Below are 27,423 nucleotides of genomic sequence, written 5' to 3' on the forward strand. Positions count from 1 at the left end.
GCATTTTAAAACAATTCATGGGCAACAAGAATCTCTTCAAATACACTGTGAAGTGTGTGACAGGTACTTGTATGTGTTGGTGGAAAGGTTTCAGCCAAATGCGGAGGACAACTGAGACTCCTTTTAATTTCTCCCATCACTAGCTTTGTAGTTTAGGCCTCATTTGCATAATGACAATGTTGTGATTTCAGTTCAAAAGCACAAAGGAACTAAAACACTGAGTTCCTGCTCCTGTGGGGATTTTGCTCTGTTTGAAACAGTTGCTAATGGAAGAGAGGGATAAGAATCATCAGTTAATTAATTGTGACTTAATGAGTAATGCTTTTCATTGTCTGTCTATGGCATTTTATTGGCATTTGGGTGTTGAGGCGTGTGTGGGTGTGTGTGTGTGTGTGTATGTGTGTGTGTTTGTGACCTTGCACACCTCTCTCCCCTTGGTCTGCATAATTGTTTTCTTGGTGCCGCCTGACTGTCCCGGGCCCCGGGGCCCCTGGGGGAAGTCCTGCCCGCAGACAGGCAGCTCAGCCCCGGCTGGGGGACATGCCGGGTCCTGCCGGGCCTCTGAAGTCTGCTGGCTGGCTTTGAACTGTAGCTGCTGGAGGTGGAAATCAATCCGTCTCTTTTCTTTTTAGTCTCTCTCTATCTTTGCGTCTCTCTTCTCTCTCTACCCCTGCAGCCCCCCAGAGCAGCCCATCTCCGCCGCCATCAAATCTTTCATGTTCACAGGTAGAAAGGCAAAAAAGGAGACATGGAGAAGAAGCAGGGGAGGGACTGTAACTCATCTTCAAAAGAAGTTAATACGGTTCCTGAGGATTAAAGAGATGAAGGCAGAAAAAACTCACAAAGCCAGCGCCTGTAGTCGAGATCATCCAACACTAGACCAGAGAGAATAGATGATTTGTTTACTTACTCGCCTCTCTGTTGCTTTACGCAGCTCAGCATTTAGAATACACACAATAACTCTATTTATTTTGGAGTGATATCATAAGGAAGGAGAGGGGGGAATTCATGTGTTGCTCTTGTGAAAGTCGTTGCAGAGATTTATGTTCGGTGTCACAGCTGATTCCAATCCACACAGCATATCCATTTTCCCCCCGTGGAGAAATTTATCGAGCTCAGGAGGCCTGTTGGGCTTCAATGTTTTATAATGCTTCACACATCTAAGACAGAGCTTGACTAAACGCGTCATCCGGACTGTACTTGTGGAAGTGAAGTTATTTCTGCTCATTTGGTTTCTTCCAAAGTGCCCTAACAGAACCAGCACCATGTGGAATGGCTCCAGTAATCCTGTGTATTGTAGAGAATTGTATTAACCATAGGGATGTAAGAGTTTTAGATTCTCTATTGATCCAAAAGATGATTTTAAGGAAGTTAAAATGTCAGTGTCAACTTCAACCCCACTGGGATATTAGGGTTAGGGGTTTTAAGTTAAGTTTTAAATTTGTTAAAAGTTTAAAGCCTAGTTTATGCTTCTGCGTCACGTCGACGCCGTAGCTACGGCGTAGGTACGGCGTCGACGCAGACCCCTACGCCGTAGCCTGACGTGCGCCTCCCAAAAATCCTAACTACGCGGACGTCGACGCGGACCGTAAGCGCTGTGATTGGTCCGCTCAGAACGTAAGTTCCGGCGGTTGCTTTTCCGGTCTTTCTTCCTCGTCGTAAAAACCAACTCCGCAAACGTTTTCTTTGTAGCTTGCGCTTCAACATTTGCAATATAAGCATTTGTTCTTCAATATTGATGAGCCCCAACAACTAATACAGCTGCTCCACCTCGGTCGCCATTGTTTAACTGTTGTTTACTTTACGGAAGAAAAAGCGAGGATTCGGCTATAACCACACAAACACACCGCTACACCCCCTAGCGGCATGGCGGTGAATTGCAGAGCAACGCGTTCCCTCGACGCAGAACTTCGAATGCTCAACGACCTACGGCGTAGGTACGGCGTAGACGTGACGCAGAAGCATAAACTAGGCTTAAGTCAAATACTTCTACCTAGTCCTGAAAGTTGTTATTGTAAACCACAAAAAGACTGCTCACAAAATGTGTATAATTTACTTGATTAAAATTAATTTTAAAGAGACAATTTTTGAAATGAATGACGTTGGAATAAGTAGTCATCAAATTTGTTGATTAATTTAGCATTTTTAATAATTCTATAGTAAATTATGCTATAGATAATAAATCGGGATTGCTTCAAAAAAATGAACTCATAGATTTCATTTTTTATTGACCTCTGTCAGATAGATTAGATCCTGGCAGTTTTTCTAAAATGAGCAAAAATAAATCATTAACTAAAGTCTTTGTTCTGCATCAGTCTGCAGTCGACACAGCTCAAACCAATGCACATTCCTCTAAAATGCTAAAACAAAAGGATTTTTCTTCCAATATAACCCAGCTTAGTGTGTTCTTAATCAGTTAGCGTCACACTCACAACCACGACAAGGTAGCCGCTGAGGAGGGGCCAGCAAAATCCTCATCGCTCCCTCGGGGGGCTTCCAGGAGGTAGTTGCTGCGTTTCATTATATCTTAATTTAGGTGCAATAATCCCAGCGAAGCAACATAAAAGGCAAAAACGCTTCTAATCATACGTTTCACTCTCAGCACTGTTATTTGCCCCCATGCACCGTGCAGCCATGCTTAACAAAAACCAATTCTAAATCAACTGTTGAAACGTCTCCACGTTGGCCCGCGGGGAGCAAAGTTTAATCTCATTGAGGTTTGTGGTCTAATTTCTGTGTCCTGCATGTGTTGGGAACCTACCGTCATTGGTTCCTTCTAGTCAGAGTCTGTGGAAGGTCAAAAAACAGAAATACTGGGTGAGGTCTTGAAAATCATAGCATATATCGTACGCCCAAGATGAAGGTAGGACAGACCGCTGTGTGCTGTCAGAGGAATTCCTGCACACGGTTGCAGATTCTCTCCCCAGCTGTGGTGTTTCTGCTGTTGGTGAGACAGCTGGCAGGTGGGGAGGCGGTGAGGGATCAAGCTCTTTGCTGGAGCACCTGTGCGGAGGACCTGGATGGATGGTGTTATCTGTATTCGGCCCCCTGCGTGTTGCTCGTGGTGACAGGTGAAAAATAGCCTTTACCAGTCTCAATCGCTCCTGTTCTTCTTTTGGTTTGCAAATATCCCCCCTCCAAGGAAGCCGTTCTTCAAATCTCAGACAATTGGCTTTTTCAGTGGGTTGATGAGGTTTCATGCTTCCCCTGGCCTCGCAGCCACATCCGTCCATCATGAATTATCCTCCTGCGAGGAGCGTTCAGATTTGTATTAGAGAGAAATCATCACAGAAGGGAGAAAACACTCTTACAGTATATTATTGTAATGCTGACAACTGCAAACATGAACAATTTTGATTGAATACTGATTGGTTTTACTCAAAATTGATGTTTTAAGAATGACTCTTTGACTAAGGTAATTTATATCATAATTATTGCTCAAGTCTAATCTGTGAATCACAATAAATGTAGTGGTTCTTACTAGTGATTATATGTTTTTTTCCAGGAACCATCATTAAATGTGCACTCTTAAAAAAAACAACATAATTTTAGTGCAGAGTGCTGCATTGTTCTGCATTCACTTTATTATAGGTGCTGGTTAGAGGAGAAGCCATGAGACATCTCAATGAATTCCAGGTCACAGATTAGGCTTCCCACCTACAGCCGCCGCAAAATAAACAGAGACAGACACAGAGACTGGGAGGGAGAGAGATGTTCTGCCCAAGCTGAGCTAAAGGAGGGAACAAGGGATCAGGGAGAGGAGACGATGAAAGACAAATCACCGGCAGGCAGGGAGTCAAAGAGCCTACTGACTGACTGGAGCTGGGAAAGGTGTGTGTTTCAGAGTGTGTGCCTGTGTGTGTGTGTGTGAAAGTGTGAGAGAGAGAGAGAGAGAGAGAGATTTCTTTTCATGTGCCCTAAGAGTTTGTTTTTTCCTGCGCACTGAGTGGGAAGCTGACAGTCAGTCTGTAATTAAAGCAATCAAAAGATGAAGAGAGATGGAGAAACATCACACACACACACACACACACACACACACACACACACACACACTCAATCCTCGAATGTCACTTGGCACTCAAATCACTGGAAATGTTTTTCACCGCTGCTTAAAAACCTGTAAATTATTTAAGGCTTTAAGTCTTTGCATCAAGTCCTCACAAGTTACTTCTTTTTATCAATGGCATAATACAACACAGCTGATATTTGAGCCATGAACTTCTTTGTGATTACCGGTTCCGGAAGTATTTGTACTCGTGTGATATGTCGGCGGAAATTCAAGTTGCTGCAGAGCGTGTTTTGACACTCTTGTGGGGATGCAGTTGGATGGATATTTAAGTTAGGAGACGAGGGCTGGCTGTTGTTTGGAAATCACTTTAATCATGGCTTTATTTTCACATCAAACTGAGACGGTAATCATGTTGGAAATTAGCTGTATTTGTTTCTGGCTCATTTGGCTCCTGATAAATGAGCCTCGGTGGCCAGCGTGTTCAGCGAGCCTGACTTCCTTTAGCATTGATAAAAACCCACATAAGTAAAAAGTTTGGGAACGAGCAGCGTCCGGAGTGCATCTGATGATTAAGACTGATGTGCACAGTGAAATATTTGTTCCTGTGTCTGTTTTTGAGAAGAACTTACAGTCTCGTTCAGGCGTAGGTGCGAGCGGTGTGATTTGACTGACAGCTCCGCTGCCGCCACCCTTCTGTTTACTCTCCAGCTGCCTCCAAATCATAGAAAGGAGATAAAAATGCCGGCAGCACATTCCTCCCTCCTAATTCACTCCAGGAAAAAAAAAAAGGAGACAGGACAAGCCACTTATGATTACTTAGAAGTGGATTGACAGAGGATTCTTGAACACACACTAAGAATTATTACTGAGAGCTGAGCACAGTTTTCGCTACACTTGAACCAAGCTGCGATTTGATGTTTTCAATGCCGCTTGTAAAATAATTAGAGGCACATGCAGATGGTAATGACCACTGTAATGACATGGTATTAAACTGAATGTAAGTGTTTGATTCATAAACCATTGTATTCTTTCTCTGCTTTGTAATATTCTCATGTTTCATCATTCACAATGACAGCATCAGGACTCACTTCATTCACATGGAGGCTGTTTTCTTTAAGGCCTTTTTGGAAGTAGGAAAACCCGACATGAGACAGAACAAAACTGAGAGAAAGCAGAGACACAGTCATGCTGTGTAAAAATAAAAAATAAATGACAACAGTGATAGAGTGAGATGTTTATCAGAGCTGGTGGAGGTTTAAATGACACCTTCCCCTGACCCCATCACTCATTCTTCACTTTCATAAAATACCAGCAATTATTTAATTCCTTTATTTAACTTCTGGAGCAAAAGTAATAGAAAATGATGCTATAATTAGATTTAGATTATAATTATTAAATGAAAGGTATTCAATAGAACATTAAGTTGTTGATGTGTTTTCTCTGAAGGTCTAGAAGGCCCTAAGGGTCCCACTGCTCTGTATTGACATGTGCAGGCCCAGTGAAGTGGGAACATGTTAAATATATACACTCTGAGCTAGTTGACAGAAAAACAAATGGAAACGATCGACGTTGTGCAACTGTTGAATAGTTTTTTTTTATTCAAAGAACACACTTATGTTTAATGTGAAGCGATGCTTGTCCTCTGTCAGGGGATCAAAGATGCTGGAAAACACCAGGGTCTGAGGTGTTGTGACGCATGCATACAGACACAGACACACACACACACACACAGTTGGACGGACGGAACAGACAGACGCACACACACAGACACACACATACACACACACACACACAAACACACACACACACACACACACACACAGACAGACAGACAGACACGCACACACACACACACACACACACACAGACAGACACACACACGCACACACACACACACACACAGACAGACAGACAGACAGACTGGATAACATGTGTTTGACATCTTGCTTGGATTTGGCAGGTCGAGCCCTGGTGTGTAAAGAGATCAAATAATTGGCCTTTTTCATTAATAAACTTTGGATGTTTGGAACTTTGTCCTGGAAGCTTAGGGATCATGCGTGAGAGTGATATGATTTGATTCATCACATAAAAATCTTGAAATTGATCTCTGCTAAAAGACCTTGAACTAATTATAATGCAGAAAATCAAGAATGTTATAATATCATAAGGAGATATAATTTCCCTTCTTTCTAATATCTGGATTTATATAACATATTTAAACAGCTGTATAACCCTGTAAAGAAGTGATGATTGCTTTTGCTAGTTTTGACGGCGTGAATAGCGTTTTTTTTTTCATTTGCTACTAAAATAAGATATTCCGCTGGATTTAAACATTTATTGGTTATTTTGCGAGATTTCCTACTTTCAAATATGATGATTTTTACAGAGCGGTTGCTACCTTGATTTGCTTTGTCCATTTGTAAAGCAGCCGGGAATTTCTGTCTCCCCCTAGGGGCATCCTGAACAGGCTATGGTTGAAGGGGTGTTTGAACATCACATAGAGAAATATGACAACACTAAGGGGTAGGGCCGAGTGGTAGGGCTTAGGGGTGAATTGGGACAGGGCATAAGATATGCTATATACTTCAGTTTTACTTGTGGGACGTTCAAGCGTGAAATATGCAGCAATTTTTTTACATGACTGGCTAAAACTACACCACAGCAAATCACTTCTACTTCTCTTCTATTCTAAAATCTGTACTTGGCAGTGGCAGTTTAGCACATGTGCTGTTTAAGAGCAACGGAGCAGAAGTGATTTCTGGGAAAAGAAAATTAAAGTTTTATCTGGGTGAAGCTTATATACTTCATAGATGTAGGATCGGTACGTAGATTCACGTACTCGCTGATGCCCAACCCGGACTTTTCTGCAGTATCAGATGCTGGTATATGACCATCTGTCATTTTAATCTCATTAGTATATACTACTACCTGAGCAATATGGTTTTCTGTATCAAGTTTTACCTGTCAAAGTCAGGTAATGAGGCACTTGAGCTCTAAAGCCTGGTACTTGTTGGAGTATAATATACTGACAAACAAGATCGGCTACTGGCATCTCCAGTCAAGCAGCATCAGCATCAACTGTCCAGTCCCAACATGTGCAATTTAATTTGTATAACAACAGGTCAGATGTTGTGTATGGATCATTTCAATGTCAGATGAGGTGGCAGGAGATGAAGCTGCCTGAAAGCAAAGAAAATACGTTTACAAAAAGAAAGTGGAAGATTTCAATAGAAAACAGATTTTTCAGTTAGTATTAATAGGAGCAGGATGACAGATCCCTCCTGGCAGCTGATTTAATCGTCATCAGAAATTAAGTGCTGTGGAAAAGCCCACAAACCATCCTCCAACATCATTGTTCATCCTTTTCATCGGCTTGCTTCTTGGCCACATTTCTTGGCCACTGATTGGCCCATTATTCAATCATGCAGGAAGTCATTGTCAACCGGCACAATGATAATTTTTTCATGGGGTCAAACACTGATGGGGAAAAGTATTTTCGCACAAACTCAATTTGTAACAGTATTTAATAAGGGTAGAGACACAGATAGAAAAAGACATGTGTGGCTGTTTCCTTGGGAGATGAATAATGTAATAATGTAATAAAATGCGATTAAATCAGTGAGACAGGGATTACTGGTGGATTTTAAACACAAAGCGCGATATCAGATTTTTCAGAAAAATAAACACCCTGCAATCTTTAGAATCCCACAAGGTCGTTTGACAAAACAAAACCCTTCACTGGTTATGAAGGTATTTTCCAGAATCCTCAAATCACCTGGATGAAAACATATTCTATCCGCTTCATGATAAAAAAGAAATATTTTTACTACATTTCATCCGTTGCGACTGCGCTTCCTAATCCAAACATAGGTGATAGCCGAGGATTTAGTTTGAGGAAATCTGAGGCTAACGTCTGTTGTTTCAATGAAACGTCTCACCTAAAAACGAAGGTAAATGTGATCCGTAACATAATGAACACTTTGAAAGTATAAACCAAAGAGCCAGACAGAGGTTTGATATATATAATGGTTTTATCTTTCATTTTGAAACCTTCTGGACGGGTCTATCACAACTGCAAGTAGGTTGTTGGGTTCAACTCTTGGTTTGTTTCAGTTGTGTGTTCCATTAAAGGTATTGCATGTAGTTGTATTAGTGGCTGTTAGTGGTTGATGGGGATAGAGATATTGGTGGTATTGTAAAAGGGAGAAAACTGGTCAACCACACAATGATCTACCTTTTTGTTCTGCATCATCGCTTTCCAGATTTACCTATATCTCCACCTGGTGGCTGGCTGCAATATAGGTCATAAACCCTGCCTCCTCCATGTTAGTGGATTGGACATGTAGATCACACTAAAACTGAACTATCACATCAAATGAAATTTTCACAAAAAATGATTTCTGTTTGTTCAAATGTTATTTTTTCTGCAGGTTTATTTGATGTTATGGTGAAAATTCATGTTTGACTTGACAGTTGGGTGCAGGGGTATGGGTGGGGCCTCAATACCGCAGCCCCATCCGCCAAACACTACTCCACTGACTTGGCTTGATTTCTGTATGGTGGAAGGAAGTGGAGACACATCGTCCATCTTTATACACAGGCTATGGTAATGACTAATATGCTGGGCTGTCTCCGGTGGTAGAGCTGGTTTGCGGCTGTTTTCTGGTTTGGCAGTTCAATCCCTGGTTTCCCTTAACTCCGGTTGCATCAGGAAGGGCATCTGGTAAAAAAAACAAACCCTCTGCCACATAAAGTATGTGGATGGTAATCTCTGCTGCGGCGACTCAGGAGCAGCCAAAAGACGACAACATTTTCCAGCAGTGACTAACAATGAACAGCACATTTCCCATAAGAAACAACTAATCACAGAGCTTGTTCTCAGTTAACCAAACATCAGCCGAGCAGTAGACTTTTGGCAGTCTTAGTTCCTCTGTGTTTAATGCTCGGCTGATACATTTTGTTTTACGTGCGGTGTGTTTGTACAGTAAGGTCTAAAGTATTACCACAAAGAATACAAACACATCAAAGAATGAATAACGAGAGGTTGAGTGGCAGTAATGGGAGGAAGCCTGCTATGACTGCCAAAAATCCAGAGGAAGAGTGTAAAGAATTATCAGGAGGGAGGCAGTCACTGTCGACTTCATATATGCGTTTGTTTTAGCTCGTCTATGGGAATTTCCATACGGCAGCCACTCCTACTCCTACACACTCTCAACATCCCCATAATGACTTTTAGTTTATCTATCACATTGGGCTGTCATTTATCGCTGCAGTCTATTTCAGTGCAGACTTCACACTGCTTTGAAGTCATTCTGTGGATTCTTAATGATATTAAGGCATTATACTTGTCACTGTGGGCCAAGGAGCTTTGACGGAAGATGTCCTCTTTTCTAGTTGATTTCCTTTATATGAATTTTTGAGGTCAACAGGTTCGGTTATTGTGCATTCTCTTCAAAGAATTTCATGTTGGATTTCCTTTGCTGACAAAAAGAGCTGTCAAAAGCAACTAAATAAAATGCAGGTATGAAGATAGAGTTAATGAGAGAGGAAGAGAGGGGAGTTGCAAAAATGTTGGCAGGTTGCTTTGTGGCCGAAGTGGCCACAAAGTGTCGTGTCCCTGTTGGCAGGGCGATGTAACTGCACTCACTCCACCAGGTACAGCTTAAGACAGGAGGGTTATTTATCAGATTATGTGGTCGTTAGAAGATAATTACCCTCGGGGGGCGAAAAGACTGGGGCTGACTTTCATCTCAAACCTGCCTCGACAGAGAGAGCGAGGGTTGCAGAGACACAGAGAGAGGGTTGAAAGAGGTAGAACAGAGTGTCAGAAGATACTGAGTCTTCAAACACCGCAGCGTAGGAGTGTGTGTGTGTGTGCATGTGCATCACTTTAACCCCATAATGAGTAGCCTGGAGGGGGTCCACAACCATTTGGCAGTTCTTCATTTCCTGATTCAAGAAAAAAAGCGCTATCTAACCTTTTATCTTTTCAACAGCTACACACAGGGCCACACACCCATGCACTCGTGCACACACACAAACACACACACACTGGCTGTGATCTTACAATGAGGACTTGCACAATTAAGCTTATTTTGCCCTCACAAGCCAATTGTGTGTGAGTATTTATAGGCCATATATCTATGTGTTAATGTGTGTGTATGTGTGTTGTTTTTATTGTGTGTGTGTGTGTGTGTGTGTGTGTGTTTGTGTGTGTGAGGAGGTTGTAATTAAGCAAGATCAAACCCTCAGGGTTGGGGAATTAGCCATGACTGAAGATCAGAGGGTTTTTTCACTCAAGTCTGCGACATGGTAGAGTGAAATCAGAGGTTTGGAGCCAGACAGACAGATTCTGACCGCAGATAGGAGATAATGGCGGATGTCTCTCTTTCCAACAAACACTTATGCATGAACTCACACAAGCAAGCACACACACTTTGAGGCTTCCGAAAGGATGGATTTAATGTTCATCACTTCATGTGTTGAATCAAACTGATTTTATCTAAGGTCACACTAAAACGTGCTTTTATACTGAGGCAACAGTTACTTTGATTGTGTTTCTGCAGTTTAAAAACTAGTCAGGGAAACACTGGCTTCATGGTAAATAAAGACAAGTGATATCCTCCACTCAGACCTCCAGAGCCATAAAAGAAAGTCTCTTTGTTATGTTATTTTCCCGAAAGGTTATTCTCCTGGACAGTTTCCCTTCAAAAACCAGAATGGCACTGATTGCACACTTTTGGTGAAAGAAAGAAAAACAAAAAACCTCTTGAAATGTTAAACAAAGTGAAAAAAATAAATTCTATCAACCCTTTGATCCGGATCCTAACCAAGATTTAATGGGTTTTCCCCTGACCCATACCACATCCTTCGTAGATCCTCCTAGATCTATAAATATCTACACGTGTATCTAGGGACGAATGATTTTGAGGGTTGGACATTATTCTTAATGATGGTTAAGGATTCAAAGCAGAATTGAATTAGATTGAAATCACTAGTAGATTGACATGTCAGAATAAACAATCTGTTCAATGTAGTATTGAGCATTGACAAGTGGTCAGAGCAAAGACCTTCATCGCAGTTTTTGATGAGGGTGAAAAGTCAGCTTCTCTATGCCACACGATTTAAAAGTCATCTTGGTATGAGTTCAGAGATAGTTTTAACATGTTTAATCGTGTTTTCTTACTTACCATGACACATTAATAGCATAAGTATTACCTAAGCGCACCCACAGGTTTGAAACTAGACCCACGTAAAAAAGCTTTGTTTGAGTAGATTTGAGGTGTTGACGTCAACTTTAGCCTCAGACGTAGCGCAGAAATAGACAATTAAGTAAATGGTATATGTGATATCACCAACCTCTATTGAGGCAGAGGTTAGGCAACGGTGATCTGTGCTTGCTGTCATGAGCCAGAGGAATGCCATGGGCTGTTCTGCTGCAGTTACATGTTTAAGGGCGATGACGTGATTCTAACAAGACAGTGAACTCATCAGGACCACACACACACGCACACACACAAACACACACACACTGACACTACTGTTGGCAGCTGTGCTTAGATTCATGACTTTGCTGTTTCGTAAGTGGAGTTTGGTGCAGGAGCAGGAATGTTTGAAAGGATTGTTTACAATAAACGCTGTTTATTTCCAATGATTAATTCTGTCTTTGATCTCCATGTCCCCCAGGAAGAAGACGCAAACATGTCAGAGAGGAGAGGTCAGAAGAAGTCCATATTTCTGTCGTTATTAGTAAGTTTTGTTTTTATTTTTTTATCTCCTCATTTCCTGCCTCTACTGCCTTAATCCCCTCTGTCCTCCAGCTTTAATACTCATCTTCAGCTGCTTTCAGACATACACTGAACTCCGCAGATCCTCCGTATTGTCTCTGGAGGAGGTGCACGTGATATGCACGCAGCAGAGTTAATACGTCTCTTCCTACCTCTGTCTGCTCCATCCGGTTGCTCCACCTCTTGCCTGAATAATGCAGAGGATTTGTTGCCCGTGAACACATCTGTGCAGAGAACCTCCCTCTGTTTTGTGCATGTGAAAACAACTTTCTTTTCATTTTTTAACTCCATTTACTCCTATCCTTATGCTACACTTAACGCTGTTCTTTAGAACTGAAATCTGAATTTGGTCTCTTCAAAATTTGCATCAAGCAGTAGTGTTAATCCAAAATCATCACCATATTTCTGCTGTCGGCCTTATGGACGGATCGCCGTCGTAATCGACTCCACAATAGGCCATGTTATAATGGTCTGTATTTATATAACACTTTTTCTAGTCTTGATGACCACGCAAAGCACCCACACACATTCATACACATAGATTCACTCAATGTGCAACATTTTCTTTATTGCTAGCACAGCAGGCAGGAGCAATGTGGGGTTCAGTTTCTTGCCCAAGGACACTTTCTGCCAAATATGTCCCTGATAAACCCAACCCCAATGTTTTCCCCAATTAAAAAATCAAGTCGAAAGCCCAGCCAACATCAAATCAAATCAAATATACTTGATTGTCCTCATGGGGAAATTTTTAATGGGCCAAAGTGCTACAGCATGAGTTGAGAATTGCACCTGCCCTAAAAACACTTAAAAAGATAAAACACTAAGAGGATGAAATGCATTAAAGATGAAAAACAAAAATTGACATTAAAACCTATAAACCAGAGTGTAAAATTTGCCAGACAAAATGCAAAGGTTATTGAGATACATGGCTGAATCAACGTTTCCTTATTGAGCAGTGTGATGGACGTTGGGATGAATGAGAGCTTGAGGAGGTTGATCTTACACTTGATGGATCTGTCACTGCCTGAAGGTAGCCGGTCAAATTCAGAGAACAGAATGTGTGACGAGACATTAAGGATCCTGTGTGTGAGTCTGACCACAGAACCTTCGTAGTTTGAAGGGAAGGATAGCTGGGGCCAGGCTGACTGGTCGTCTCAAGGCATTGTGGGATAGCTGTCCGTGCAGATCTAGCATGGTGCACTGGTATGACAGGAAGTTTGTTTTTCCAACGGTGGAAAACTAAGGAGGAGAAGATTATTGTTACAGTGTCTTCAAAGACAAAGTGCAGCTCATGGAGAGAGTTTATGAAAACAACGCCTGCCAGTAATTGCTCGATAAATACTTACAGTGACCCTTAAATGTGTCAACACACCAACGGGAGCGGATGTTTTGTACATATTTAAACATATTTAAAGAAATAAGATGCTTGTTGGTTGCAGAATAGGGACCTTGACATGTTAAAGGGGCATTCCACCAGTTCATTTTAAAATGCGGTTTATACCACAAACAGATTATTTGGCCTGAAAGGATGCAATCACATTAACATACACTCCCAACGTAGATTTGTATATTTACTCACGCAGCGTCCTGCGTCTGCTGTCATGAAATGGTTAAGAGGAAGAGAGGGAGATGTTATTAAAACAACACAGGGAAGATGGAGAGAATTAGTCATGCACTCGTTTGCTTTCCCTCCATCATTTTCTGGGCTGCAGATTTTTTAAAGTCAGTTAGTTTGTTTGGAGAAGCACAAAGTCTGCTGGTAAAGCCACCAGCTGCTACTTATTACACAGCCACTATGACACAATGCCACACACATGCATGCACAGAGACACCAACACAATACACAGACACACACAAACTTATGCCAGTGTTGTGGAAACTCTCTCATTCACACACGATGATCTCTACTAAACTTAATTTCACAATGAAGTTTGTTTGTGATGTTTGTTTTCTTTGCTGTTTGGTTTTTGTCAATTAAAAATGATGATGCTGATTCTGCTGAATGAATCAGCATCATCATCCAGTGCTGTTGTTCATCTCTGCTGCTGCTGCAGTTCACTTGTCTCTGTGGAAAAGGATATGATGCAGTTTGTTACACTGCAGGATTTACTGCAGAACTGATGAGCACTTCCCAACTTTCCACATGTTGAAACAATATGAAGTTAAGGTTTTAGAACCTTAAATATTCCTAATTACAAATAAAAACTGTTGAGGTACAAGTCATTCTGTGTACATCCCATAAGTAGAAATATTTTATTTAGAGAGTAAATCATGTCATTTGGGCAAAATTCGGAATATGGAATATGAAATTTCTGAGAGGGTGAGATTTATATTATAATCAAAGTGAAACTTTTTCTAAATATATCTCTTTTTTTCTCCATCTATCTGTCCTCTCTGTCTCTGTCTCACTGTCCCTTTAGGTGTGTTGCATGTTTGCAAGTGCAGAGTATTCCAGCTGTGGAGAGTACGAGTTCTTCAACCAGACCAGTAACAGCTGCCAGGCCTGTCCTCAGTGCCAGCCAGGACAAGAGCCACATATGGTAAGACACACACACATGCACGATCTAACATTTAAAATGTGTACCCATAAAGAAAGAAATTAGTAAAATAGCATGAAAAAGTGACCTTATGAACCCTCATGTCATTTTTACTCAGACCACACACAATCACACATAGCTGCACAGTGAAGCATAAATTCAAATTTCTCTATGGTTTATTGCTCCCATTGACTTCCCTGTGAAGGCTTGCATTAGAGTGAATGACTTGCAGTAGTCACATAGTGATTTAGCCCCCGTCAGTCAGTCTGCTGGCAGCCAAAGAAAACACAGAGCAGGTAAACGCTTCAGTGGGCACCCCGGGGTGCCACACCCTCTCAAGAGAGGCAGCTGTAGGGGACAGAGCTGAAAGGTGGACAGAAATAACTATTGTTAAAATAAATAAAAGTCTTCTTATGATTTTAAATATTTGTGTTTATGTCTGGGAACAGTGCTCTCCTTTCCATTGCATTGTTTACTGACAAATTACAGTTGCATCTGTGCCTGTATCTGCACCTGCAGACACATGCAGAAAAGATCTACCTACTTAACCCACAAACATCTGTCTGTCTGTGGAATTCATATCTCGCGAACTGTCGACAAAACGCGATACGTTCAATATTAATGACATTTGAATAAACAGACGACCAGTGCTCTGTAGCAGTCAGTAGGGGGCGGGGCAGTGTGCCTTCAGTCTGTGGGCCGACTTGAATTTTCTTCTGAGTCCTTGAATAAACTACAGCAGCGGTCGGCCGCTTGGTGAAAGCGCAGGTCAAAATCGCTGCCAGATCATTTTGATAATTGAATTATTTATATTTCCCCATATTGAACTGACACAGACATTCACAGGAGTTGTTGCTGCTGAACTCTGTCATGGCAATAACATTCATAGAATCTCTTCCAATTTGTTTTCAAAGTAAACACACAATGGTGATTTTGTTTGTTGCAGTGCTTTATATTGAGCTGGCTCACAGAGCTTCTATCTTGAAAAGTTGTGAACGTCAGTCTTAAGAATGTGTTGCTTGCTTAACAATGTAGAAAAGAAGAAATAACAGGAGTTCAGTAAATCATTCAAACTTATATATGAACCACACAATTTAACAATAATGAAGAAAAACAAAGGCTTCATTGCAGACGAACCAGGAGGGATGAACACAAAGTTTTCTAACTTCACTCTGTACCATAGAATGTTTATAAAACCCTTTGCACACAACGCCCAGCACACAAACAATAAAAAAGTCACAATATATTGTAGAACTGTTGGAGGAGGACTCACTAATGACAAGGAATCATTCTGAAGCTCCAGAGCTTTAACACAAGACACACAAGCAGGTTGACTATTAACACACAAATAACTTTGATAGAGAGAACTTAATATGCTCAATATAGCCCCTAAAACGTGGGTCAAGCATTAATTAACAGTCACTAGGTGGCCATGTCTCCTTCACCTCCATGAGCTGGATGGCATAAAAAAAAAAAAAACAATTCGCATGAACGTTCCCACTGTGTCGGTTTAATTTTTCCTTCCGTTCCCACTTCCCACCTTCCTGGCCTTATGTTCACTGAGCTTCCATGTGCTTTAAGTAAACATCCCAACAATGCGTTGTGTTTGAACTTGTGAAATCAAGTGATCCACTCGTCTCTCTCTCTCCGACAGAGACGAGAGGTTCAATCTCAGAGCTCCGTCATAAAAGGGTAATTTAACCGTGTGCGAGCGACAGAAACATGAAGGAACAAAGAAGATTAATCAGTGAGATGAGAAGCCCCTCTGCACTCTCTCCTGCCCGTCTGATCCTCTTGGTGCCACAGTCTGTAATTCATGTGCTCTCCTGTTCCCCTGAGTTTCCCCTGCATGTGTGTGTGTGTGTGTGTGTGTGTATGTATGTGTGTGTGTGTGTGTGTGTGTGTCTTGACGCTCTTTTAATCAGGGAGTAACCATAGGGTTTTTCTTCACACTACAGAGACTTGAGAAAGTACATGCATCCACACACACACACACACGCAAACACACACACACACACACACACACACAATGAAGACTATCAAGGCTTTTAACTTGCATCTTGTATCCAGATTTTGTCTGATGTAGCTGGAATACATTTCCATGCCAGGGCACTGTACATGAATGTGCTGTACATTCATGTCGTTCTGATTCCCTAACTGTCACTGGGTGATGAAGAAAGTGTCTGTAAGGTGAAGAAACATTAAAGAATTGGGTATTGAGCTTTCACATCAGCTTTCATGATGTGTGAAAGCTGCAGGCCATTAAGAATATGGTCCCTGTGGCGACTTCGTGGGCTGGCGGTTTGAAATGTTGCACCGCAACTTCCTCGGTTTGATATGTCCTGGGAGATTTGTTGCATGTCATCACGGCATCATCTCTATCCCTTCAATGTCAACTTTCAGAATAAAAGCAAGAATAGTGCCTGAAAGTCCCCTGTTTGTTTTAATTCTTGGCTTTATCGACCTCTGATATCCAAGAATCAATGAGGCACCAAATTTGCTTTGAAAAGAAGCTTTCAACTCATCCAGAATAGCTTTGATTTAGCAAACAGAAGCAGAACCATGGTGAGCCTGTGTACAAAAAAGATCCAAAGCAAGCTTTAACCCAGAGAGACAGGATCCTGTCGATGGCTCAGCACAGTTTCATATCAAACGATCGCACCGAGACTTGCGGACGTCAAACAGAAGATAAGTGATATTAGATTTCTTTAAGAATCGGCTCTACCATAGCCCAGAGCGAAGAGGCATTGGCTTGTTTTTAATAGACAGATGAAAGTAAAAGGAAACTGAAAGATGAAAGTGAGGGAGCAAAAAAAAAAAAAGAGAAAGAGAGTATGTTTTTGTATGTGTGTGTGGCCTGTTGTTCAGCCTCCCCGCTGTGAGGAATAACCACGAGGAGATGGGAGGAGATTGATGCAAGAAGACAGAATGATGAGGTGGTCATTTTAAACACTACCAGGCATGGAGCGCTGTACACACACACACACACACACACACACACACACACACACACACACACACAGGGACCTCTGCGACCAATCAGATGTCTATTTTGTCATTTCAACAGCAATGCCAGATTTGCTCAGGATATGGACAGAAACAGATGTGTGTGACTGTTTTTTCCATCAAACTGTGTGTGTGTCCGCAGCACACACACATTGATCTGAAGAGCGTTGAGTTCATTTCAAATTACATTAAAGGTTTTAACTACTGATATACATGTCTTTATGGTTATATGTGCACGTGTGTGTTTTGCAGACCTGCGGCTACGGTGTGAAGGATGAGGACTTTGCCTGTGTGCCGTGTCCACAGGGGAAATACTCCAAGGGGAAGTACGAGATCTGCAGACGCCACAAAGACTGCGACGCCCTCTACAAAGCCACGGTGCGTGCGGCTGGGACTCCGGACAGCGATGCTGAGTGTGGGCCATGTTTACCGGGGTAAACCACACACGAGCACACACACATATACAAGCTTCAAACCCCATTTGTTACTGTGCAGCTGACCTATAATTGATTATATGTGAATATATATATAACACAGACACAAACAGAAATTTACATAGTACAATATGACTGCTCAGATGTTTGCACATGTATCCATACACTTGCTTTAAAGTAGCATGAGCTGACATGTGGACAGACCACCCTGCTGCCGTCGGTTTCATGCATTGTGCGCAAACACACACTAAATCCTCTGCTCCTCCATTTGCAAATGACAGCTATGGATGCAACCCCTGTCACTTAAAAAATATTAAGTCAAGGTTTAAATGTTACCAGACCTCGCTCTCCTCCCTCCTCCCTCCTCCCTCCTCCTATTCCTCCCTCCTCCCTCCTGTTCCTCCCTCTTCTCTCCACTGGCTCCTCTCTGCAGACGGACAGCTTCTTTCCTGGAGCGTTAAGCATGTTGTTTTAAATCTGCTGCTGCAAGACAGATATTTTGTCCATAATCGGTTGCTAAGGCAGTTGATAAAATCAAATTCCCTCCGATATGTGTGATTAAATGTGAGAAATATATAATTAGGTGGGTATTGAAGGCAAAAGTATGAGAGACTGATGATTTGGTGCAATTTGATTAAACCCTCCCACTCCAATAAGGAAAGCGGAATGTTGAAATCTTTTCCTCCCATCATTCATCTGGATGCTGTCCTGCTGCCTCCTACTTTTCTTGGCTCTCGCTCCACTTCCGCAGGATGTTTTTTTTGCTTTTGATGAGTGTGATCGTTACAGGAACGAGCGTGCTCAGGAACACTGAGCTTGGCCATGTCGGGGTGTGTAACTGTGTCTCTGTACAATGTGCTGTGACACTGTAAGTGTGGTTGTTTGAAGCAGCAGATAGAGTCTGTGCGTGTTTGATGCAGAGAAGAACAGGTCTGAGCATTTGTTAAAGTTAAAGCCTGAAGCTCAGCAGAGGTGAAGAGCTGCAGGAGAAAGAGTCATGATGCGTCAAACGACTTTAGCAGCACTTTCACATAATGACGTGGACTAAATAAATACTTGTTTAGTGACTTTATAGTAACTATGTCTTGATAATACATACCAAACAAGGATGAAGATTAAATATTTGTGCAGTGAGAAAATATTGTTGGAGAAAATCTGAAAACAAATAGCTGGTTTATGACTCTTGTTAAACTTTGTAGGGCCCCATAAAGCATTTGTATTGATTATTTGACAAAGAAAATCATTAATTTGCTTTTGTTTAAATGTACAAAAACACAAACCTTTGTTATTTATATTTTGGTCCGACCAATAATGTGACCATGTAATTCACTGACATGTTGCAATACCAGTGTTAGAACTCGTGCAGAAATTGCAATTTTAGCCATCTGTCTTGAGGATTTTGCAGATTATCTATAAACATTGAGCACATTTCTGCAATTTAATGAAGTCATATAACAAAATGGAGCTGCACTCAGAGTATGCATACCTCTGCCAAGGCCCAACAATCCCCTTATGAAACACATTTAAACTCACTAGATCCATTATTGTACTTGGATCTGCACCAAATTGCACACACTCATAAATATCAGTCCCACAAACATGTCAGATTTTTTTTTCCATCAAGATCCAGGAAAATCAGGGAAGCTGGTGAAAAATCTCACAATGTTAAAGAAGGTGAAAAATAAATCCTGGATCCAATATTTAATGGAGTCTTCCTTTGGTCGTGACCCAACCCTCCACAAATTTCATGGGTCATTTTTGTGTAATCCTGTTAACTGACGAACAAACAAAAGCACAACTTCCTTGGTGGAGGCATTCATATTAAACATTAAGTCAAATGCTTTATTGAAATTTTACTGAAAAGAATCAAAAGCTTGTTGATTGTAAATGCATGATATTCATTCAGCTTGATCCATAGGAATCTGTTCAACATTTGTAACTGTGCTCAGTTATTTGTAGTTTGAATATAAAATCCATCTCCAGCAAACATCAAACCAGATGCTCCTTCATCAGCACGTCCACCAACATCCATAGGAATCTCATCGAATTACATTCTTGTGATTTGGCGTTGCTGCCGTGTTGTGCAGCACAAGACTGAACCAGTCACTGTGACATACATACAGACATATGAAGGCACCTGCAGGCTGCACAACAACACTGTACGCACGTACCCATGGATGTTTCTGCTCTCAAGCCTAAATGATTTAGGACCAGTGCCACTCAATCACACATTCAGGTCCTGGCTGCCTCGCCCTCCGTTCTCCTCTAATAGGCGTTCAGACGCTGGAGACTCAGGGCGATATCTGTGCCGAGCCAGTGTTTAGTGCCTTCAGGGCGTCAATTATGTACATTTCTTAACAGAGTCAAACTTTTCACCTCAGCTGCTTCCCCATACCACAGCACTGCGCCTGTTAAGTATGTCTAGAAGGTAGGGAGTTTGCGAATTATACACACCTGCCATGCTCAGTTGTGTTGCTTACTTTTAGGAATGAATACAACTGTTTGTCCCACTTATATAAGCCTTTTTGTCTCCTATAGGTATTACATGCTGGAGAACAGACCCAGAAACCTCTATGGGATGGTGTGCCACTCCTGCCAGAACGCACCGCGCAACACCAAAGAATGTAAGTGCTGCTTCTTCACACTTTCATTTCTCCCTCCCTCCCCTTCCTTCCTTCTGTTTTTCATCCTGTGCAACCCTATTTATTCTCTACTCAACTTTGAATTCCCCCTGTTTTCTTCTTTAATGCACATCTTCACAGCTTTGTCTGCACAAACAGATCTGGTTTCCGCCAGATTAAAAGCTACCAAAAATTAAAGTTTCTGTCTAAATGAAAGGAAATAAAAGAGGACAGGCTGTTGCGAAAAGCAGATGTAACTGTGTGTGTCAAAGGCCTGGACGAGGTTTAAGGGAAACAAGTTGAGGTCAGATGTTGTGTCGAGTTCCCCCAGCCAGGTCACTGTCCTTCCTGTCACCGGGCCTCGCTGGTGGATAGAGAGGTGGACACCCTCTGCCCTAAATTAGCATCTCATTCATAACCTCACTGCCTCACTACCTCTCATACCTGACTGTGTGTGCTCACTGTGCATGTGTGCGTGTTTTGGTTCCAGCTGTTGCTGCAACCACATCAGAGCACGATAATATCTATAGCGGTTGTCTCCATTTTCTTTCTGTTCTCCATCTGCATCAGCAGTTCATAAACATTTCTATACACAAAGCGTGAATAATGTCATGTGACACGTCTTGCTCGGTTTGATTTTCACACATTGGTAATTGGTCCATTTTTTATCCCTGCTTTTTCTAAATGCCTTTCAAAACCCCAGCAGATGGCAGTCAAGGAATAATTAGGTTTTGATACTTTGCAGATTTTATATTTGCCACCATATGATTTAGTGTTTATAGCATATGAGCATTTCTACAAAAGGAGTCCTCACTGTATTGAATTATTTAAATTTATTGTCACTGATTCCTCGGGGGAATCATTATTATAAACGGCATTATTATTTTTAGTTAACTTTCATCAGTTTTGAAAAAAGGGGTTATGAAATCTTTCTCATGCACAGCGTTGTTGGATTCATCTGTTTTTATCTAGTAACCAAGGTGTGTGCATGTTATCAAGCCATTTAGTTTGAAAATCAGCCCCAGAATTAATTAATCAAGGAGATTAATGGACTTTAATTCTAGCAGTAATTTTCTGTAAGGTGCTAATTTTGGCCTTAACGAGTCAGTATGTTGTCCTACTGTGCCCTAAGTGGCTCTGTCCACATGTGACAAACAGACCACACTGATCTTGTCAACAGTATATCGATAAATACATATATATAGATATATATAACATGTGTGTCATAATAATAATATATATATAAATGGCAACAGGAACATTATTGATGGGCACATAATTGCCCAAAATCCCCCATGAGTGTAATTGAAGATCCCAGAAATGAATGGTGTTGTTGTTTTGTCATATTTAATGAGTGCGTTTGGAAAGATGAAAACCTCAAAAAGCAGCACTTGCCTGCAGCGCAGAGGGTATGACGGAGGACTGTGTGTGTGTGTGTGTGTGTGTGTACGTGGGTACATGTGGATAATTAAACACTTGCTTTTCAACAGCACTGTAATTGTTTCTTCAAGGCATTGAAATAAGTGATTGAATGATGGTGTGAAGATGTGCGAGTAAGAGTGATAGAATGATGACAAATAAATGTTATTATAAACTTTGTGTTCTAATTTATCAAGGTTATTTGGAGTGGCATTCTTTTAGCCAATTTCAACATTTAGCCATCTTGTTTTCCAGAAATGTTTTCATATTGAATTCTCTCAGAATATTGACATCACTCTTGTTTCTGGCTGTTCATGCAGCAGCTGTTCAGTTTAGAATAAAGACTGGAAATAGACAACATGGTTTGGTTTGAAGGTGTGTAGGTGTTGTAACACTTGTTTTTGTATGGTCTAAACAAGCTGTAATGTGAGTGGATTTTGTCAGCACTCACTATACATGGACATATTCTGACTAATCTCTAACCTTACTCAGAATAAGGTATTATTTCAACTATACTAGTTACTTTCATATACTATTTAAGATGTTGTTAGTCTCATTTTTATTTTTCCATCTTCAGTGCATGCGTAAGTTGGTAACTGTTGTATATCAGTGTCGCAAAATGCTGTGAAAACTCCAATAGGATGTTATAGTGCAATTACAATGTAAACATGTAGGTAGTGTCTTACTCAGACTATTGTCTTAATCTGTTAAGTATTGGAACACAGGTGTCCATGTAAACGTAGTCATTGATGGGACAGAGCCAGACTGGCTGTTTTTCCACTCCTCAGGCTTAGCCAGGCTAACTGGCTGCTGACGACAGACACGAGCGTGGTATCAATATTCTCATTTAACCGTTGGCAAGAAAAGCAAAAACGTTTCCCAAAATGTGCAACTATTCATTCAAGAATGTTTTTGATTTCTGCTCTAGAAAAATAAAATGCGTCACTGCTTCGCAGGTGCCACATGATCATTTCTCATGACCTGAACCTGACGATTTATGGCTTTAAATGAACTGATACAGATGTAATCCGGATTGTGTCGAATCAGTCGATGAGAAGGATGAAAAGCCAGAAACACAAGCTGTTGTCTGAAATAAGTTTGATTAGTCTGGTTAGAAGATAACAACGCACAGAGCATCCTTTATTTCTCCCATGTCTGTTAAATCAGCTTGTGATACATTTTAATTAAACCCCTTTAGATCAGAACCGCCCACCCGCAGCAGTAAAAGAAAAGGAGCTGAAAGCTGGGAGTTCTCCTGAAGGCAGGCTGACACTCGCCGTGTAATCTGTAAATTACCCGGCTCCTGCCTACCTCTGTGTGTGTGTGTGTGTGTGTGTGTGTGTGTGTGTGATAATTAAAACTTCAGTGGGTATGAGAAAGAAAGATGATTAACATGTTAGTGCTTGTGCTGATGCTACTCTCTGGCAGACAGACACTAAAGTCTGTAGGCATCGCTCAAATTCCACCATCAACTTTTGGCTTTTTTATTGACTTTCTCTGTCGTTTGACCTTTTTCCGATCAGCCGCCAGTTCACAAAAATACTTAAAATAAGTAAGTGTATAAGTGTAAGAACCCAGTTTTGCTCCTACAGAGACACCAGACACACATGGGATTATATCAAAGTTTGATTTATCAGAGGTTAACCTTCGATTCATCCCCACTTAAAGACGTATCAAGCTTCTCACCTCAAACAAAGTGCTTTTTTTCATGTTGATGCTGCTCTGTAATTCTGCCCCTCTCAGTTTGTTTGGACCTGAGTATCCAGATTGCCCTGCAGTATCACCGTTTTGCAGTATGTGTTATTCAGCCTTTGAGACGTGATTAGATGAAACCACAAGACGCTAAACAAAATTCCAGTTCAGACTCATATCCTTGTCCCAGGGAGTGTAAACACATACTCGGAGTTAAAGTCTGCCGCCACAGGGCACCAATGTGTGTGTGTGTGTGTCTGTGTGTGTGACATGAGTCTCCGAGACCATGGGAAGTGGTGGGCACATGCCAAAAAGGTGAACAGTATATCATGTTGAGGGAAATAAAAGACTGATTAACAGAGCAGATTTACAAGCTGCCAGGGGTTTTATAGCTCAATTAGGAGCAAGTAAAAACAATTGATGAATAATCCAGTCACGGAGACGAGAGGGAGGGAGGAAGAAAGAGAGACATCTGGACAGCCCGTTGTTTTCTAGCGCCCGACCTTCTCTGACACTGCAGCTTGTTCACTTCAGCAGGAGCAGGTCAGAGATGGAGAGACAAACTGTTTGTGTAGATAATTTGACATTTTAACGCCTGCAAACACTTTCTGGGGAAAAATAAAAGGTCCATAAAACTCGAGGCCAAAGCTAACACGCCAGTGAAAGATCAGATGTGAACTCTGCCAGTGACTAATTGAAATGTTTTGCGATGGGACAATCTGCTGTATTTAACATAATTTGGAAGAAAGTAGTCATCTGGTTAGAACAAGGGTATCATGCTTATTCTGCCTCTTGCTGAGATTTAAATGAGAAGATTGATTCCTCTGGCCTATCTGTGCAGTATGTGTTACAGCAACTTGGCTTAGCTTAGCACAAAGACTGGAAACAGAGGGGTGCATGTAGCTTCCAAATCACTTTTAAGCTCATTAATTTGAATCCTGTAAGATAAATATAACAAAGAGATGTTGTCCTTTGTTTGTCTATCCGTTAGTCAGCAGGATTACCATGAAACTTGGTGGAAGGATGATAAGTCAGGGAAGAACCCCTAAAGTTTTGGTGTGAATCTGGATCGGTGGGTGGATCCAAGATTTCTTTTGCGAGCATTTTCCAACATTTTCATTGATTCCTCAAATAAGAAAATATGGATCTAGATGAAAAAAATCTGTCTGACTGATAGTTATGACTGTGTGCAATTTGGGGGGAATCAAAATAAAAATTTGGATCTAGTGAATTTAAATGTAGTTTGATACAGAACAGTTGGGTTTCCAGTCTTTGTAATAAGGTGATCTAACTGGCAGTACAGTCATATTCACCGCAACAATATCTTGATAGTACTAATCTTTTCATCTATCTGTTGACGGTAAATAAGCATATTTCCTTAAATGACAAACGGTTATTTTAATCAAAGTTTCACAGGAACAAGGGTTTGAATTAATCTAGTCGCTGATTCAAAGACACATAATGTGCAAAAATGTGAATGAGAAGAGTGTGTGTGAACTGGGACTGAGGTGTGTATATGTGTGTGTGTTTCACAGGCATGCAAAGCACCAGACCAAGAGAGAAACCTGTTATTGACCCTTTCAGCACGACAGTGTTCCCTCACCCAGATAAAGGTAAATGCAAATACACAGAAGAAAATACACAGTCATCCATCACCTTTTATCATCCATTCTCACACACACACACTCACAAAACATTCAACCATCAATAATAACCATGGCTCCATGTTTCAGGTTCCAATGGACAGGGTCACCTAGCAACGGCACTCATCATCGCCATGTCAACCATATTCATCATGGCCATCGCCATTGTCCTCATAATCATGTTTTACATCCTGAAGGCAAAACCGAGTGGCCAGGGTGAGAGACACACACACACACACACACACACACACACACACAAGTTGGCATGTGTGATTAATGAGGTTCTATGTTTCTTTGTGCTTGTGTGTGTCTGCAGCATGTTGTTCCGGACAAGTTGTGAAAGCAGTGGAGGCTCAGACCAACAAACAGGAAGACAAGAAAGATGTTCCAGGTGAGACGGGACGGACACACACATTTGCACTGCTATAGTAGTAAGGACACTCATTGACATAATACATTACCTAGCCCTTCCTTAATCTTAACCATCGAAACTAAATGCCTAACCCTAACCTGAATTCTTACCCTAACCCTAAAACCAAGTCTTAACCCTCAAACAGCCCATTGAAAAGGTGAGACTGGCCAAAGTGTCCTCACTTTCCAAAAATGTCCTCACTCTGTAAGGTCTATGCTTAAAATGGTCCTCACAAAGATATAAGTACAGGACCACACACACAATTAGTAATGAGACATGTTATTTAAGCATCCTAATAGATTCCTGTTTGACGAGCCTCACAACCAGAACTGACTTAGTTCCACTTTGTAGCCGTAACAAAGAACAATGAATCTGTTTACATGCACATTAGTCTCCTGGTTATAAGCCTCACCCTGGTTTTCATTAGAATCTGAATGTGATGTTTACATGAAACATAAGTAAAGTATTTATTCATATCCTTGTATACATGATCCTAATATTATCCACATTTTTGGCCATATGTTTGAGTGCAGGCACGCGTTTGACTCAGCAGTCGTTCCAGCACATTCAGGTTCCTCACAACAGGGAGAAGTGATTTAATTGTGATATTTAAAGATATATGTCTTAATTCTTAACTAGGGTGTGTGATGAAGGAAAAACAACACTGATTGCCAGTTACCTGTTTTTTGCTTCAGTGGATCAAGATTATTCGTTGTCTTTTGCTGCGCGTTCTGTCACAAAGCTCTCAAATATAAAAACCATCCAAGAAGAATATAGGACAGGAAACGCTAACAAGTCCCATGATCCCACGGTGCTTCATGACAACATCACACTAAGTCTTTTGTGATTGTTTTGATTGAGACCTCTAGTGGCAATTACATATTGCACATTTAGATAATTACATAAACATAATACTCTACCAAGCCCTCAATTCAACTTCAACACACATTTTATTTTTCACTCTTAAACCAAGGATGCCATTTTGTAATTTCTATGGCACAAATTGATTGATTGAAATTGTATCATACAATCTGAAAAAAGTAAAGCTTTAAAATACACTAATGTAGTGACAGTGAGTGTTTGCACTCTACTGTATGTAAGCAACATCTGTTTTATGTCTTCTCTAATGTTCTCAGTGTTTTCATATCTGTTGAATAAACAGGCCAGCAGACACTGATCATCACCACGTCTCCATAAACTCTGCTCACACGTCGCACAGTCCTTTAATGGCGAGCCGACAAAATGAGCGCCCAATAGCAGATGCACTTCACACTTAATCCACTCCATAATAGTACAAAGGCACTCGTAGCTACATAATTATAGTTACAAGGCCAACTGTAATTTGTATTTTTTTTACTCCTATACGACTGTGAAATTGCTCCAAAAATAATCACAGTGACACAGCACACAATTTGCGTGGCAGTCAGATGAGGAATGAACTCATACCACCCAGCTGTGATTACAGCAACATGTGTATAATTTGACTCAATCCTCTTTAACCTTGATTCAGGTGGCTGCGACTGGCTTATGTGTTAAACCCAGACACTTTATATCAGCCTGTAGTCAGGCTTAGAGTCGCTTCAGTATTATCCAACAATTTCCTGCAGTGCTGCTGACTTAGATTTTCTTTTTTTTTTTAAACTTGTAGGTGCATATTGCATTTATTTTTGCAGAAAAAATAATTATTTCTCTATTCTCTTTATCACTTATGTTTCATTATGGGACATTTGAACCGCCTGTTCATCACATCTGTGTTAAAGATGTTATCGAACAAATCTCATCAAATCTGACTGAATCACATTTAAATGTTAATACGGTGTTGTCTCCGTGTGTCAGTCTGGTATGTACATGTGTGTATGTATG

General features: G+C 41.1%; 1 protein-coding gene across 1 annotated transcript in view; it reads left to right on the forward strand.

Moving 5' to 3' along the window:
- The window catches only part of edar (ectodysplasin A receptor), a 35,157-nt gene that overhangs the window by 687 nt on the left and 7,047 nt on the right, over positions 1–27,423 (forward strand). Inside the window, exons 2-8 of the mRNA XM_020089697.2 lie at positions 11,696–11,758; positions 14,217–14,336; positions 17,592–17,773; positions 20,312–20,397; positions 25,041–25,118; positions 25,239–25,364; positions 25,465–25,539. Of these exons, the coding sequence (XP_019945256.2) occupies positions 11,711–11,758; positions 14,217–14,336; positions 17,592–17,773; positions 20,312–20,397; positions 25,041–25,118; positions 25,239–25,364; positions 25,465–25,539 (715 nt within the window). The 5' untranslated portion in view covers positions 11,696–11,710. The remainder of the gene's footprint in view (positions 1–11,695; positions 11,759–14,216; positions 14,337–17,591; positions 17,774–20,311; positions 20,398–25,040; positions 25,119–25,238; positions 25,365–25,464; positions 25,540–27,423) is intronic.

The sequence above is a fragment of the Paralichthys olivaceus genome, chromosome 10 (genome assembly GCF_024713975.1).
Source record: "Paralichthys olivaceus isolate ysfri-2021 chromosome 10, ASM2471397v2, whole genome shotgun sequence".
NCBI lineage: Eukaryota > Metazoa > Chordata > Actinopteri > Pleuronectiformes > Paralichthyidae > Paralichthys > Paralichthys olivaceus.